Raw genomic sequence first — 17,027 nt, forward strand, 5'->3', positions numbered from 1 at the left:
TGTCTCAACATAAAGGTTCTTTAGTAACTTGTCAGTTTCTTTGTTGAACTAAATTAAGGCGCATGTTGCAATCAAAAGCGCTTGAACAATTGGTTGGGATGTTTCAACATCTCTGCGTCTTTATACATGTGGCACGCAATATTATAACCACTGATTTACAGTTAATGAAAGAAACCCAATCCAACCCAACTTAGGAAGTTCGGCATGTCCCCAACAACTCTCACCAACTTCTACAGATGCACCATAGATAGCATTTTATCAGGCTGCATCACAGCATGGTTTGGGAACAGCTCCAAGACCGCAATAAATTGCAGCAAATTGTGGACGCAGCTCATACCATCACACAAACCAATCACCCTTCTATTGACTCCATTTATACTCCATGCTGCCTCGGCAAAGCTAGCAGCATAATCAAGGACGAGCCGCACCCTGGTTATTCCCGCTTCTCCCATCTGCCATCAGGCATAAGTTATAGAAGTGTGAAAACGCACACTTCCAGTTTCAGGAACAGTTTCTTCACAGCTGTTATCAGGCAACTGAATCATCCTACCACAATCAGAGAGCAGTGCTGAACTATTAGCTACTTCTTTGGTGACCCTCAGACTATCCTTGATCAGACTTTGCTGGCTTAACCTAGCACTAAACATTGTTCCTTTATCATGTATCTAATCATGTATTGTCTTTCTGCTGACTGGATAACACATAACAAAAGCTTTTCACTGTACCTCAGTACATGTGACAATTAACTAAACTAATTTAATTAAAATTATTCCCATGTATAACATTCAGTTCCATAACTTAATATAACTAAAACTGTACATTTACTTTATTCATCTCTGTATTCCTCTGTCAGTGAGGGCATTGAGTATACATGTTGGGACATTATATTACAGTTGCACAAGACGTTCGTGAGTCCACTTTGGAGTATTGTGTTCAGTTTTGGTCACCCTGTTATAGGAAGGATGTTGTTAACCTGGAATGGGGTGCAGAGAAGATTTACAGGGATGTTGCCCGGATTCGAGGGCCAGAGCTATAAGGAGAGGTTGACCAGGGTAGGACTTTGTTTCTTGGAGCGCAGGAGGATCTTATAGAGGTGTATAAGATCATGAGCAGAATAGATAGGGTGAATGCACAGAGTCTTTTACCCGGAGTAGGAGAATCAAAAACAAGAGGGCATATGTTTAAGGTGAGGGGTACAGGATTTTGTAGGATGTGTAAATGGTTAGCAATGTAGATTTATTTCTCTTTTGTAAGCATATTGAGAGTAAAGTGAACAATTTTTTTCTGGCATTTTAATTCTGTCAAGGATTGAGGTATCTGGGGTCAAATAACTAATTCCCGTGTATAACATGCTGTGTTACTTTGGCAGTGAATCAACTCTGCCTTGGGAGCTGACAAGCCTTTGCAAATGTGCCATGTAGTTTGTTCACATAGAGTATAATTGGCATTTTGTGCATTTAATTTTTCTGCTTAGCGCTGGCAAGTGTTTTGGAAGGAGTCACTGCAATTCATTTTTGATATAATTAGTTTAATTTAAGGTTTTTATTTATAATCCTTGAATTGTGTCCATTTGTAACTGTATCAGTAACTGCTGAGGAGAACAGAACATATAATGTACAATGAAATGAGCCTGGCCCAGTATACTGACTTGGTCAGCATGGACAAGGTGGGCCGAAGGGCCAGTTTCTGAGATGTACAGCTCTATGACATCTTTACTCTATCTGGCTTGAGATGGCATGTATAGGAAGGAACTGCAGATGCTGGTTTACACCGAAGATAGACACAAAATGCTGGAGTAATTCAGCGGGTCATGCAGCATCGCTGGAGAAAAGGAATAGGTGATGTTTGGGTCAGAACCCTTTCTGTGTGGAGTTTGCGTGTTCTCCCTGTGTCATTTGTCTGGATTAAACGAGGTGCCGAACACACCAGTTGCTGGAAAATCGGTGGTGGAATAATAACACCTTTCTGTGTTTGTAGTCTAGGGTGAAGTCTCAGTTGACCAGCCTGGGTGCGTCGACCAATGACTCCTTACTTTACACAGCGGATGATGTTGGTTATGTCTGTGTTTACGGCATCAAGGACTACGCTGTTCATGGGCCAGAGGCTGAAGCTGCAAAACGTAAGCATATGAGTAGCAGCGGAATAAAAAGGCCACGCTGAGTTGCTGTTCGCGCTTCGCAGTAATGGGCGATTTATTAAAACTGGTGTACACCAGGAGACCGATCAAAGCTGATCTCCTCATCTTTAACATTCAGAAATTCATAAGTTCTAGGAGCAGAATTGGGCCATTCGGCCCATCAAGTCTACTCCTCCATTCATTCATGGCTGGTCTATCTTTCCCTCTCAATCCCATTCTCCTGCATTCTCCCCATAACCCCCGACACCTGTACTAATCCACAATCTATCAATCTCCACCTTAAAAATATCGATTGACTTGGCCTCCACAGCCTTCTGTGGCAATGAATTCCAGATTCGCCACCCTCTCGCTAAATACATTCTTCCTCATCTTTCTAAAGGTATGTCCATTTATTCAGAAGCTATGGCCTCTGATCCTAGACCCTCCCACTAGTGAAAAACATCCTCTCCACATCCAATGTACCTGTCACGTACCTGTCTAAATGTTTCTTAAAAGTTGCAATAATACCTGTCCTGAGTTGTATGATCTAAGGGAGGGTAGCAGACTGATTTGGAATAAGCAAAATGGAATGTTATGGATCACATTCAGGCAGAAGAGAAAGGATCATCTTGGCATCATGTTCGGCACGGACATTGTGGGCCAAAGGGCCTGTTTCCGTGGCGTACAGTTTTATGTTATAATAGCATCATGTAATGAGGGAAAAGGGTGGCAAATAACTGATTTATTAGCACTAACCGAGTCTCTTTCACTGTGTTATAGTTGTTAACTACTGGAGAGCCCATGTTACCAGTGTCACTTGGTACGTACGTAGAGTGTAATCTGCTTTGTTCTGAAAGCTTCTATTTCCTCTTTGTTTTATTTCTATTTCGCTTAACAATAATTATTATATTTAATTTTCTGTTTCAGCATGGAACTGATAGAAGAACAAAATCTGATGGTGACCTCTTCCTTTGAAGGAACGGTACGACTCTGGAACACGGATGGAGAATTAATTGGTAATTACTAGCACAATAACAAAAAGACAATCTTGCTTAATGTCGGTCTTATCGTGTGAAAACGCACACCTCCAGATTCTGGGACATTTTTTCCCCCCAGCTATTATCAGGCAACTAAACCATCCTATCATCAACTAGAGTGGTCCCACCTCATTGGAGACCCTCGAACGATCTTTAATCCTTATTATCCCCCTTGTTATCACACTTTCTCCAGCCAACAATGGACCATTATGGGCTCCACTCTTCCTGAGGTCATCTGTTGCTGACCCTGAATTATTCTGCCCTTTTCTTGCCTCCAGTCTATTTCCACACCGCCCTCTCAGCACCTCTACTTTCAGTCTGAAGAAGGGCTCCAACCCAAAATATAATCTCTTCTTTTTTTACAGAGTTGCTGCCTGACCCGTTGAGTTACTCCAGCATTGATGGGGTCCTTCATAATGCTGGCTGCCTTTTTGAGGCAGCGCCTCCTGTAGATCCCTTCAATCGTAGTGGGGTCAGTCCCCGTAATGGACCATACATCTCCTTTAAACTTTGCCTCTCACTTACAAGCTATGCCCTCTGGCCTTTCACATTTCCATCCAGCCTATCTGGAATTAGACTGTTAAAAAGTAAGTTAATTGGCCTCAATAAAAATTGCCCCCCATGTGTAGGTAGTGGATGAGAAACTGAGATAACATAGAACTAGTGTGAATGGGTCATCAATGGTCGGCATGGATTCAGTGGGCTATGGGCCTGTTTCAGGCAGGTGCCGTGAGTAATTACTCAGGGTAGGCAGTCAGTCGGGTGTTTAAAAAAAAAAAATGTTAAACTGCGCATGCGCAGATTGTTCTCCTCTCCGTAAGCTGTCAGCCGACTTTTATAATGTCTTCAAAAGCCATATCTCTTAATAAAGTACCGTATTTCCCAGTGGTGAAGCTTACTCCTGTGTCAGCGCGAGTAACCTCAATTGGTCCCTTGATTGCACTGACACGGGAGTAAGGCCCACTGCCCGCTGTCCTGTTATCCATCGCCCGCTGATCCACTCTTGAGCTGGTCCCCTCACTGTCCGGTCTACATTGAAAGACACGGACCGGGCAGTGAATGCCATTCAGTGTCACCCAGCGCAGCAAGTGAGGCCATGTCCTGCTCCCAGCGGCAGTCGGAATTTAAGGATTTGCAGGAAGCGGCTGACATGAGCGAGGCTGACGAGCGGCAGGTGAGAGATGTTCAGGCGGAGAGCACAGCCAGAGGTGAACGGGCCGGCAGAAGGCGCTGAGGTGGCGGGTGGCAATGAAGGATAGACTTGGCTATCCCTCAGTACAGCAACATCGTTCTTGATATTCCTGTACTGAGGGATAGCCAAGTCTATCTTTCTTGGCTAACAACTTAACCTTCGGCCTCCAAGACGCAGGTAAATTTTCTAGCCTTAGTTTTGGGTAAAAAATAGCGTCTTCATTGCCGGGGAATACGGTATTTTAAACCATATAGCTCAAAGAAATTTACTTATCACATTATTTGTACATAAACTCCATTCTTCTCTCTTTGTTTCTTAAGATACTCGTAAGATAATGGCAATCCATGTTTGGAAGAAACTTGCGCTGCGCTTGCGCAGTAGGCTGCTGTGCATGCGCTGTACGCAGTCCATGGTGCAAAGGCAGCATTTCAGCTGCCTTCAGCTCCCCTTGTCGTGAAGGCTTGAAGCAATGTCGACGGCACCTGAGCTGCACGAACTTTCACGTGTTACAAGTACTGAGGATGAAAGGCACGGGAGAATTATGCCTACCTAAGAGGTCGATCTCTTGGGTAGGCATAATTCTCCTGTGCCTTTACTATTTATATTTAATAATTGCCATTTTATAATTTTAGTCGGGGTAGGCAGTGCCTAACTTGTCTACCCTGACGGCATGTGCCTGGCCTGTTTCCATTCTGTGTCTACAAACTAATCCAAAGTAAAAGGCCTCATTCATCTGTAGAAGCAAGGAACTAAAGATGTTTGTCTCCAAAAAAAGACGCACCATGCTGGAATAACTTAGCAGGCCAGGAAGCATCTCTGGAGACATGGATAGGTGAGGTTTTGGGTCGGGACCCTTCTTCAAGTTTCTTCTCTCCTTATCTTACCTGTTTTGATCTCTGGTCTATGGCCAACCATCTGCAACTCAAGTCAAGTCGTCAAGTCAAGTTTATTCGTCACATACACATACGAGATGTGCAGTGAAATGAATCCATCTTCCCCCCCCCCCCCTTTCACCTGCATCCACCTATCACTTGCCTTGCCCCAACCCCTCCTCCTTTCCAGCTTTCTTCCCTTCCTCCCCCCACCATCACCACAATCAGTCTGTAGAAGGGTCCTGACCCGATAATTTAGACTGAATTATACTTTATATCCTAATTATGGCCTATTAGGTAATAATTCAGTCTGAAGAAGGGTCCTGACCTGAAAGGTCACCTGCCCATGTTCACCAGAGATGCTGTCTGACCCGTTGAGTTACACCAGCACTTTGTGCGTTCACTCATCTGTTGTTTTGAAAATATACCGCAGTCTTGTAATCGTTCTCAAGTACTCGTGACGTCTGGTTAACGTGTGTTTACCTGATTTGTTTTGAGGTACCTTTGGGCAGCCGCAAGCGTGGGATATTTATAATCCAGCGAAGTGGGTCCACCCAATGGTCCCCTACGAGGTACTGGTCGATCCGCTCAGCTTGCCCATCCACCCGGTGCTGGAGGAAGAGACCGCTGTAACGCAACAACTCTACCTACACCAGAGTGAAGACAAGAAACAGATTGTGGTATTGAACTGAAATATCACCTCTTCCTTTCCTCCAGAAAGCTGGAGTAACTCCTGACCTGATGAGTTACTCCAACCAAATTAACATACAAACCTGAACGACTTTGATGACTTTCTCATCCACTCCCTACACACTAACTACCCTGCCAGTGTGTTGGGAGTGGATGAGAAAGTAGGATAACATAGAACTAGTGTGAATGGGCGATCGATGATTGGTATGTATTTTATGGGCCACTGTGCTCATTTCCCTGCTGCATCTGTAAATTAAAATCACAAGGGGCATTGGTATGGTGAATGGCCACAGTCTTTTAGCTGGGATACGGAATTCTAAAAATTCTAAGTGCATCGAATAAAGGAGAAAGAAGAAAGATTTAAAGGGCATTTGACAATGGTGGTGGGTGTATGGAACAAGCTGCCACAGGAAGCTGTAGAGGCAGGTAGAATTAGTCATAGTCATACAGGATGGAAACAGGCACTTCCACCCAGCGTCCCCATGCCGACTAGGTTGCCCCATCTGCACTAGTCTCACCTGCCTGCGTTTGGCCCATATCGCTCTAAACCTTTCCTATCCATGTACCTCTCCAACTGTCTTTTAAATGCTATTTAATATAATATTTATAATATTTAAAAGACATTGAACAGAATTGTACATTGATAGAAACATTTCATAAGGATATGGGCCAAATGCGGGCGGATGTGACTATCTCACGTAGATACCTTGGTCGGCATGAATGAGTTGGGCCGAAGGGCCTGCTTCATTTGTTACTATTTTCCATTCACTGATACAAAATCACCCAAATCTTCCCTGACATAAATAGATAGAAATGTGCTGAGATTGGGGTAAAATTGGTTCAATTCACTGCACAGAAATTCAAAGTCAGTGTTGGGTTCATGGTTTTTAGAATTGAAATGTCAAAGAGTGATCCTTTAATATCAATGATTTGACCTTGTTCCTTAAAAATACACATGAACGATTTGGTCTAAAATCCAGAGACATCACAAAAACAAGAAGTCAATGTAAAGGATTTAGTTTGTTATGAGAATTTAAACCAGAGCAAAAGGGCAACATAGGGCTAAATAATCCTATTGTGTGCTATATCCTAGGACCATCATCCCAAATCTCCACAGGTGACCATTTCTGATGAAGATATCAAAGAAGAAATAAGAAAGATGTCATCGCAGAACAGCCTTGGGAAAAGGTAATACCTTTGGTTTTGAGATATTTGACTTTCGCCTGTGTTTGTGCATTTTCAATGTTTGCCATTTGCCATCAGAAATGTAACTTTAGTTTAGTTTACATACAGCATGGAAACAGGCCCTTGGGCCTACCGAGACCGCGCTGACCAGATACCGCTAGCAATATCCTACATGCTGGGGACAATTTACAATTTTACCGAAGCCAATTAAACTTGCAAATCTTTACGACTTTGGAATGTGGGAGGAAACTGGAGCACCCAGGGAAAACCCAGGCAGGTCACAGAGAGAATGTACAAACTCCGTACAGACAGCACCTGTAGTCAGAATCGAACCCAGGTCCCTAGTGCTGTAAAACAGCAACTCTACCGATGTGCCACTATACCACCCCTTGCGCCCCTGTGCTGCCCCAACATCCGATGTAGGTTCATTGCAAATTTTTAGACTAGATTTTCTGGTGTGACGTCTATAAAAACACTAGGAACACTTGTTGGAAAACTGCTAGGTTTATTCAACTTTGTAGCTTTAGAGGTATAAGGGGCAAAAGCGGGCAGATGGGACTAATGTGAATGTGGCAACTTGGTCAAAATGGGCAAGTTGGGCTGAAAGGTTTGTTTCCTGCTGTATGAGTTCATGACTAAGACCATTTCTTTCATTAGCTAGTCACAGGGTCATGCAACATGGAAACAGGCCCCAACTTGTCCACACTGACTAAGATACCCCATCTACACTAGTCCCACCTGCCTGCATTTGGCCCATACCCCCCTAATCCTTTCCTACCCATGTACCTATCTTTTAAACATTTAGTGAATAAGTAAGTAAGTTTATTGGCCAAGTATTCACATACAAGGAATTTGCCTTGGTGCTCCACCCACAAGTAACAACATGACATACAGTGACAGTTACGAATGACTCAGAAAACACTAAACATTAATAATAATAAAACATTAATGATAAAACACCATTGATCAAGCATGTGAACCATCAAAATACCAGATCAAAGGAAGGCTACAGATTTGTGGCTGTTGAGTAGAGCAACTACTCGTGGATAAAAACTGTTTTTATGTCTAGCTGTGGCAGCTTTGACAGTCCGGAGTCGCCTTCCAGATGGCAGTGATTCAAAGAGTTTGTGGCCAGGGTGAGAGGGGTCAGAGATGATCTTGTCCGCTCGCTTCCTGGCCCTTGCAGTGTACAGTTCATCAATGGAGGGAAGGTTGCAGCCAATAATCATCTCTGCTGATCGGACGATTCGCTGCAGCCTCCAGGTGTCGTGGTTGGTGGCTGAACCAAACCAGACCATGATGGAGAAGGTGAGAACAGACTCTACGATGGCCGTGTAGAATTGGACCATCATTGCCTGTGGCAGATTGTGCTTCCTCAGCTGCCGCAGGAAGTACATCCTCTGTTGTGCCTTTTTGACTGTAGAGTCAATGGTAGCCCCCCCCCACTTAAGGTCCTTGGGGATGATGGTTCCCAGGAACTTAAGACTCCACAGATGTGACTGTGGTATTGTTGATGGTGAGTGGGGTGAGGGGAGGGGGAGCTCTCCTAAAGTCTACAATCAATTCCACTGTCTTAAGAGCATTGAGCTCTAGGTTGTTGCTACGGCACCAGGACGCCAGCTGTGACACTTCCTGTCTGTAGGCAGATTCCTCCCCATCCTTGATCAGTCCAATCAGGGTTGTGTCGTCCGTAACCTTGAGAAGCTTGACAGAGGTGTCTGGAGGTGCAGTCGTTGGTGTAGAGAGAGTAGAGGAGAGGAGAGAGTACGCAGCCTTGCGGTGCTCCTATGCTGAGTGTTTGCGGGTCCGAGTGTATGCCGAGTGTTTGCGGGTCAGATAAGTGTACAATTAGTGCACAAGATCATGGGAGGGATAGATCCAGAGTACGGGAATTGAGAACCAGAGGACATAGGTTCAAGGTGAAGGGGGGAAAGATTTAAAAGGAACCTCAGGGGCAACTTTTTAGAAATGTAGAAACAGAAAAATAGGTGCAGGAGTAGGCCATTCGGCTCTTCGAGCTAGCACCACCATTCAATACGATCATGGCTGATCACCTAAAATCTGTACCCCGTTCCTGCTTTTTTCCCATATCTCTTGATTCCTTTAGCCCTTAACAGCTAAATCTAACTCCGTCTTGAAAACATCCAGTGAATTGGCCTCCACTACCTTCTGTGGGAGAGAATTCCACAGATTCACAACTCTCTGGATGAAAAAGTTTTTCCTCATCTCAGTTCTAAATGGTCTACTCCTTATTCTTAAACTGTGACCCCTGGTTCTCGACTCCCCAAACATCGAGAATATTTTTCCTGCATCTAGCCTGTACAATCCTTTAAATATGTTATATGTTTCTATAAGATCTCTCATCCTTCTAAATTCCAGTGAATCCAAGCCCAATCGACCCATTCTTTAACCTGGTGAACCTACACTGCACTCCCTCAATAGCAAATAATCCTTCCTCAAATTAGGAAACAAAAATTGCACACACTACTCCAGGTGCGGTCTCACCAGGGCCCTGTACAACTGCAGTAGGACCTCCTTGCTCCTAAACTCAAATCCTCTTGCAATGAAGGCCAACATGCAATTGGCTTTTTTCACTGCCTGCTGTACCCACATGTTTACCCTGCAGCCTCATAGCATCCTCTTCGCAGCTCACACTGCCACCCATCTTCGTGTCATCAGTAAACTTGGAGATGTTACATTTAATTCCCTCGTCGAAATCGTTAATATATATTGTAAATAACTGGGGTCCCAGCACTGAGCCTTGCAGCATCCCACTAGTCACTGCCTGCCATTCTGAAAAGAACCCTTTAATTCCTACTCTTTGCTTCCTTTCTGCCGACCAGTTCTCTATCCATGTCACCCCCCCAATACCCCTCAATACCATGTGCTCTAATTCTGCACACTAATCTCTTGTGTGGGACCTTGTCAAAGGCTTTTTGAAAGTCCAGATACACCACATCCACTGGCTCTCCCTTATCCATTCTACTTGTTACATCCTCAAAAAATTCCAGAATATTAGTCAAGCATGATTTCCCCTCCATGCTGACTTTGACTGATCTTGTCATAGCTTTCCAAATGCGCTGCTATTACATTATCTTTAATAATTGACTCGAGCATCTTCCCCACTACTGATGTAATGCTAACTAATGTATAATTCCCCGTTTTCTTTCTCACTCCTTTCTTAAAAATTGTGGTTACATTGGCTACCCTCCAGTACACAGGAACTGATCCAGAGTCGAGAGAACATTGGAAAATGATCACCAATGCATCCACGATTTCTAGGACCACCTCCTTGAGTACTCGGGGCCTCGGGGATTTATCTGCCTTCAATCCTGATAGTTTGTCAACACCATTTCCTGGCTAATGTGAATTCCCTACAGTTCCTCCATCCCACTAGATCCTTGGTCTCCTAGTATTTCTGGAAGATTGTTTGTGTCTTCCTTAGTGAAGACAGAACCAAAGTACTTGTTTTAATTGTTCTGCCATTTCCTTGTTTCCCATTATAAATTCACCTGTCTCTAACATTTGTCTTCACTAATCTTTTCCTTTTTACATATCTAAAGAAGATTTTACAGTCAGTTTTTATATTCCTCGCAAGCTTTCTTTCATGCTCTTCCCCCCCCCCCCTCTTAATTAACCCCTTTGTCCTCCTCTGTTGAGTTCTTACTTTCTCCCAGTCCTCCGATTTGCTGCTTCCACGGGCCAATTTATACACCTCTTCCTTGGATTTAACACTATCCTTGATTTCCCTTGTTAGCAATTTTTGGAGTTCATCCATGTGGTATTTAAATCTTTGCCATTGCATCTCCACTGTCAACCCATTAAGTATAATTTGCCAGTCTATCCCAGCCAATTCCCGTCTCATACCTGCAAAGTCTCCTTTATTTATGTTCAGGAACACTGGTCTCTGAATTAACCATGTCACTCTCCATCCTAATGCGGAATTCCACCATATTATGGTCACTGTTGCCCAAGGGGCTTTGCACAACAAGACCACTAACTAACCGTCCCTCATTTCACAATATCCAGTCTAGGATGGCCTGCCCTCTAGTCGGTTCCTCTACATATTGGTTTAAAAAACCATCCCGTATACATTACAGGAAATCATCCTCCTCAGCGCTGCGACCAATTTGGTCCAATCTAGATGTAGATTAAAGTCACCCTTGATAACTGCTGTACCTTTGCTACACACATCCTTAATTTCCTGCTTGATGCTAGCCCCAACCTCCCTACTGCCGTTTGGTGGTCTGTATGCAACTCCAACAAGCGTTTTCTGCCCATGGCTATTTCGCAGTTCTACTACAGCATCCAAGCTAATGTCTCTCCTTGCTATCGCATTAATCTATTAACCAACAATGCCACCCCACTTCCTCTTCCTTTCTGTTTTTTTTAACACAATATGGAACGAGCTGCCAATGAGGTAGTTGAGGCAGGTACATTCACAACATTTAAGAAACATTTGGATAGATAAATGGATAGGTTTAGAGGGATATAGGTCAAAAGCAGGTAAGTAGGAAGAGTGTAGATGGGCATGTTTAGCCGAAGGGCCTGTTACCGTTGAATGACTCTATGACTATGAATAAATTAAATGCGGTTCAGTAGTTACATTAATTATTTTCCTTTTGTTTTCTAGATTTCGACAAGAAAGATTTCAGAGATTGAACAGGCCATTAAACCACGGAGGCCCCTCTGCATATCATACCCTGAAGTATTTTGAAATCAATACCCCAAATCCCTGTGAAAAACCCGACTTGTCGGCAATGGGTGAAGATCCTTATGATGCCATTTGCTTTACAGATAGCACGGTCGACCTCCAAGCCTGTGTCCAAGAAATTGATTAGATAGCTCTAGTTTTAGTTCTTGATTTACAGCATGGAAACTGGACCTTCGGCCCACTGAGTCCACACTGACCGTCGATCATCTGTTCACACTAGTTCTACGCCCTACGCACTAGGGGCAATTTTGCAGAAGCCAATTATTAATCTACAAACCTGTACGTCTGTGGAAACTGTTGACACTAGTTCTATGTTATCTCACTATCGCATCCACTCCCTACACACTAGAGGCAATTTACAGAGGGCCGTTTAACCTAGAAGCCTATTCGTCTTTGTGATGTTGGAGGGAAATGGAGCACCAGCAGGAAACCCATGCGGTCACAGTGAGAAGGTTCAAACTCCGCACTGACAGCACCTGTTCTCAGGATCGAACCCAGGTCTCTGGCGCTGTGAGGCAGCAACTCTACCATTGCGCCACTGACAAATTTTGCCTGTAATAATGTATGTTATTTACAGCTAATATCGTAGCAATCTATCACCCCATCTTAAAAGCTTCCTCGGATCCTATAGTTTTTGATCATGCGATCACCTCTGGACTATTGATCCCACACTTGTAAGCTCACCTGGATAAAACATCTCAAGTGTTTTGTCGCTCTAAAAGAATAATACAAATGTAAATTGTTACTGTTTCATTTTCGATTTTGGGTGTTTTAGATTGTCTTTAGGCTTTAGATTTTAGAGATACAGCACGGAAACAGGCCCTTCGGCGCAACGAGTCCACGCCGACCAGCGATCTCCTTACACTAGCACTATCCTACCGAAGCCAATTAACCTACAAACCTGCACGTCATTGGAGTGTAGGAGGAATCCAGAGCACCCGGAGAAAACCCATGTGGTCCCAGGGAGAACGTGTGGCTGTAACTCTCTCCCTGTAGCTGAAACCCTCTTATGCAGACAGCATTCTAGTAAACCTCCTCTGCACCCTCTCCAAGCTTCCTCATCCTTCATCTAATGGAGCGACCAGAACTGCACGCAATATTACAATATGTGGTCTGACAAAATTCCTATAGAGCTGCGTCGAGATTTACTGGTTCTTATATTCAATGCTCCCAGCAATGGAGGCAAGGAAACATACCCACTCTATCCAGGCCTTTAATTAATCAATGAGATTCACTCGTTATCCTTCTAAACTCCAGTGTGTACAGGTCCAGAGCCATCAAACGCTTCTCATGGTTTAATATATGTGTGGTTTGTTTATATGTACAATGTTCATCATTAAGGATTACTGGAAACGGGTTCCTGTTATGTTTTGATATTGACTTTCGGCAATATGTGTACAGAGGATGGGATGGTAGTTAAATTGTTAGATATTTTCTCCCCACATCAAGCATTGATAGTGGATGTTAAAGAGGAGTCCTGTACTGAAGGAGTAATTATATAATCTTTCACTTTTGTCAGAAAAATTAAATAAAAAGACAATTTTATTTAATTGAATAAAAACGACCCATAGTTGTCTGGCAGCATGATTGTGTCCATTTCTACTCTAAGTGCTTTGATTTGCCTGCCCCATAACAATGAAGAGAAGAGTATTAATGAATGAAAAAAGACTAGAGTCCCGACCCGAAACTTTACCTATACATGTTCACCAAGGATGCTGCCTGACATGCTGAGTTACTCCAGTTTTGTTTAGTTTATTATTGTCACATGTACTGAGGTACATTGATAAGCTTTTTGATGCATGTTACCCAGTTAGTGTAAAATACTATACATAATTACTACAAAGCCGTCCACTGTGTACAAATGTAGGATAATGGGTCTAATGTTTAGTGCAAGATAAAGTTCGATTAACGATAGTCGGAGGGTCTCCAATGAAGTAGGTGGGAGGTCAAGACTGCTCTTTAGTTGGTAATAGGATGGTTCAGTTGTCTGATAACAGCTGGGGGGAAAAAATCCTTGAATCTGGAGGTATGTGTTTCACACTTCTGTACCTCTTTCTTGATGGAAGAGGGAGTGACCGGGGTGAGATTGGTCCTTGATTATGCTCATGGCCTTGTCGAGGCAGCGCTGAAGTGTAGATGGAGTTTGATAGAAAGGGGGTTGGTTTGTGTGATGGTAATGGCTGTGTGCACAACAGCACCTTCTGTCCATTTTTTTGTAAACCAGCAAATCAAATCCAGATAACAGATGGTCTTGGCATCATGTTTGGCACAGACATTGGGGCTGAAGATAGACACAAAGTGCTGGAGTAACTCTGTGGGTCAGGCAGCATCTCTGGAGAACATGGATAGGTGGCATTTTGGGTCGGGACACTACTTCAGACTGAATTATGGCCTAATTGGCCATGATGAGGGTATAGAGGGGCATAATTCAGTCTGAATTACTGGATTGCTTCAATATTGAAGCATATGATTGCATAGGAAAGAACTGCAGATGCTGGTTTAAATCGAAGGTAGACACAAAATACTGGAGTAACTCAGCGGGACAGGCAGCATTTCTGGAGAGAAGGAATGGGTGAAGGAATGGGCCGACACCCTTCAGTCTACTATATGATTGTATATTTGATTATTATGTACTTATATTCAATAAATATTATGCCCTATTTTTGTCCTGACCTCACCTGACGTCATCTCTACATGTTCTCCAGAGATGCTGCCCGATCCGCTGAGTTACTCCAGCATTTTGTGCCTATCTTTGGTATAAACCAGCATCTGCAGTTCCTTATTTCGACATTATGGGCTGAAGGGCCTGTGTTGTACTGTTTTATATTTCATTGCAACGGTGAGGAACCTTAGATTGCAAGTTTAGTAAAAAAAGAGAAAGGAAGTGTATGTAAAGGTAATGAAACCAAATGGCTCAGACTGTGGAGGGCGCTGCTCTGCTTTGGTGGGTTGGTTTGCTCTGACCGGTGTTATCCTGGAGATATATATCCACGGTGTTCGCGGCTCCAACGCCGCTTGCTGCCGGAGATGCTGGCGGGCCGCAGTGCTCAGCACATTGCTGCTTCGGGTAAGGGTCGCCCTGGCTGCAGATAGCTGCACCGATTTACCCCCCAATGCAGCAAAGGGCCGGTCTCGCAATGCATGCACCAGAGCGGCGGCGGCGGGGGGGAAGGAATGCACTGCTGCAGGAGTGTTAACTTCAGGCAATAGCTCGGGCCCGGAGATGTACCGGGATCTGCAGAGGCCCAAGTTTGTCAGCAGAGTTGGAGTTTGAGAATTGGACATCTCCTTCTGTGTGTGTGTTTCTCTATCTCTTTCCAGATCAACGCGGCGGGGAAGGCATGTCCTACACCTCACCCAGGTAGCACACCAGTTGCCTTCTGTAAATCACTCTTAATGTGTGTAGGAGGTGGATGAGAAAGCAGAGATGCTAGCTGCATGTTGCTTGCGTCCTTTCTCTTTGGAGCCTATTCATTCCATTGACTTTTGCTGGAACCTCCACCAACTGCAACCATTCTCCAGCTTGTGCTTCCCACCCCCAACTTTTTTTTCTAGCGTCCTTCAATTTAAAGAAGTGTGGCCAGCAACTTTTATTGTGCAAAAAAAAAAGAAGGAACTGCAGATGCTGGATTGCAAAAAAAAAAAGACAAAGTGCTGGAGTAAACCAGCAGGTCAGGTAGCATCTCTGAAGAACGCAGATGTATGATGTTTTGGGTCGGGACCCTTCAGCCTTATGTCATAATTAGGACATAATGCGGTTTAATTCTGCCTGAATTATTGAATTATTTTAATATTAAACTATACAATAGTATACGTATAATTTATTGTATAATATATTTGTATACTATGTTGAATAATTATATACTATATGTACTGAATATATTGCTGTACATACGGTATATATTGCTGTACATACGGTATATATTGCTATCTATACTGGATATTTATGTTGAATTATACTTGTATACTATGTTGAATAATTATTTAATAATTGTTGAACAATGAGTAATTTTGGAATTACTTCAATATTAAAGTACACAATAGTATACTTTATTGTATACCTACATACAATACCTGGATATTATGTTGAAGAATAGAATATTGAATATTCAATAATATGTTCTATTTTTGTGTTATAATGTGAATGCATTTTATTGCACTAAGATTAAAAAATCTGAAACGATGGCTTGCAAAAAAAGACACTAAGTGTTGGAATAACTCAGCGGGTCAGTAGCATCTCTGCAGAACATGGATAGATGTATTTGTTTTCTGGTCACTTTATAGTTCTTGTTAATTTCTAACTTGTCATTATGTTCGGTACAGACATTGTGGGCCGAAGGGCCTGTTCCCCGCTGTACTGTTTATGTTCTTTATAAGCTTTTTTTTGCATTTTTAATAGTAGGTGGTTTTAAAGTTATCTCACTCGAAGTCGTGTCTGACTTCTGGTCGGCGTGATATCATTGAGAAGAGTTTGGTTCAAACAAAGTCGCTTTTTGTCAGTATGGAGAAGCCCCTGTCCGAACTTAGGCGATTTTTTTCGGCGACTACAGGCGACTAGGCTGTCGCCACAAGTCGCCTAAAGAGTTGTAAAGTTTTTCTGGTCACCATTGGATTTTGAAATGTGCAAAACTTTTCAGCGACTGTCTTCTGTCGTAGATGCTGTCGTAGATTGTCGGCAGGATGACGCAGATTGTTGGCAGGTGTTGTTGGTTGTCGCCGGGTGCTGACTTCGGTGAATTCCATTGACCTACGTCACCTACGTCAACGAGCGACAGGTACCGGTGACTGAATTGTCTTCAGTTGTCGCCGACAGGGTTGTTGCTTGTGGACGTAGGTTGACTTTGGTTGTCGTAGGTTGTTGCCTGTGTGGTCGGAGGTGGACGTCCTAATGGGTCGCCGGTTGTCGGTAGCTTGACGCCGACTAGGTGGTAGGTTGTTGTAGCTTGTTGTAGACATTGTCGTGGGCGGGGGTCCAGTCGCCGCTTTTTCGGCGACCTGCTACGACTGACAGTCGCTGGCAGTCGCCAAAAAAATCGCCTAAGTGGAACAGGCGCTAGAACCCTCATTTTTACAGATCTCTTTGTAATGGGATTTGGTTGTGGCAGATGGTCCTGCCGATCTTCACCCCCAGCCCACACCGCCCCCCCCCCCCCCCCCCCCCCCCCAGCAGCTTCCAGGCTGGGCTGCCAACACCACCCTCGGCCCCCACCGTCTCCCCGGC

At 43.7% G+C, this 17,027-nt stretch overlaps 2 protein-coding genes across 11 annotated transcripts in view; both read left to right on the forward strand.

The window, feature by feature from the left end:
* Nucleotides 1-17,027, forward strand: part of fry (FRY microtubule binding protein) — a 433,098-nt gene that overhangs the window by 250,797 nt on the left and 165,274 nt on the right. The gene's annotated exons all lie outside the window — the stretch shown is intronic.
* The window catches only part of b3glct (beta 3-glucosyltransferase), a 90,939-nt gene continuing 88,525 nt past the window's right edge, over nucleotides 14,614-17,027 (forward strand). The window contains exon 1 of one of the 2 annotated variants that reach the window (XM_033022869.1): nucleotides 14,614-14,873. In XM_033022869.1, coding sequence (XP_032878760.1) covers nucleotides 14,834-14,873 — 40 coding nt within the window. In that variant the 5' untranslated portion in view covers nucleotides 14,614-14,833. The other variant, XM_033022870.1, reaches the window with a different exon arrangement.

This window comes from Amblyraja radiata, chromosome 6, assembly GCF_010909765.2.
Source record: "Amblyraja radiata isolate CabotCenter1 chromosome 6, sAmbRad1.1.pri, whole genome shotgun sequence".
Taxonomy (NCBI): domain Eukaryota; kingdom Metazoa; phylum Chordata; class Chondrichthyes; order Rajiformes; family Rajidae; genus Amblyraja; species Amblyraja radiata.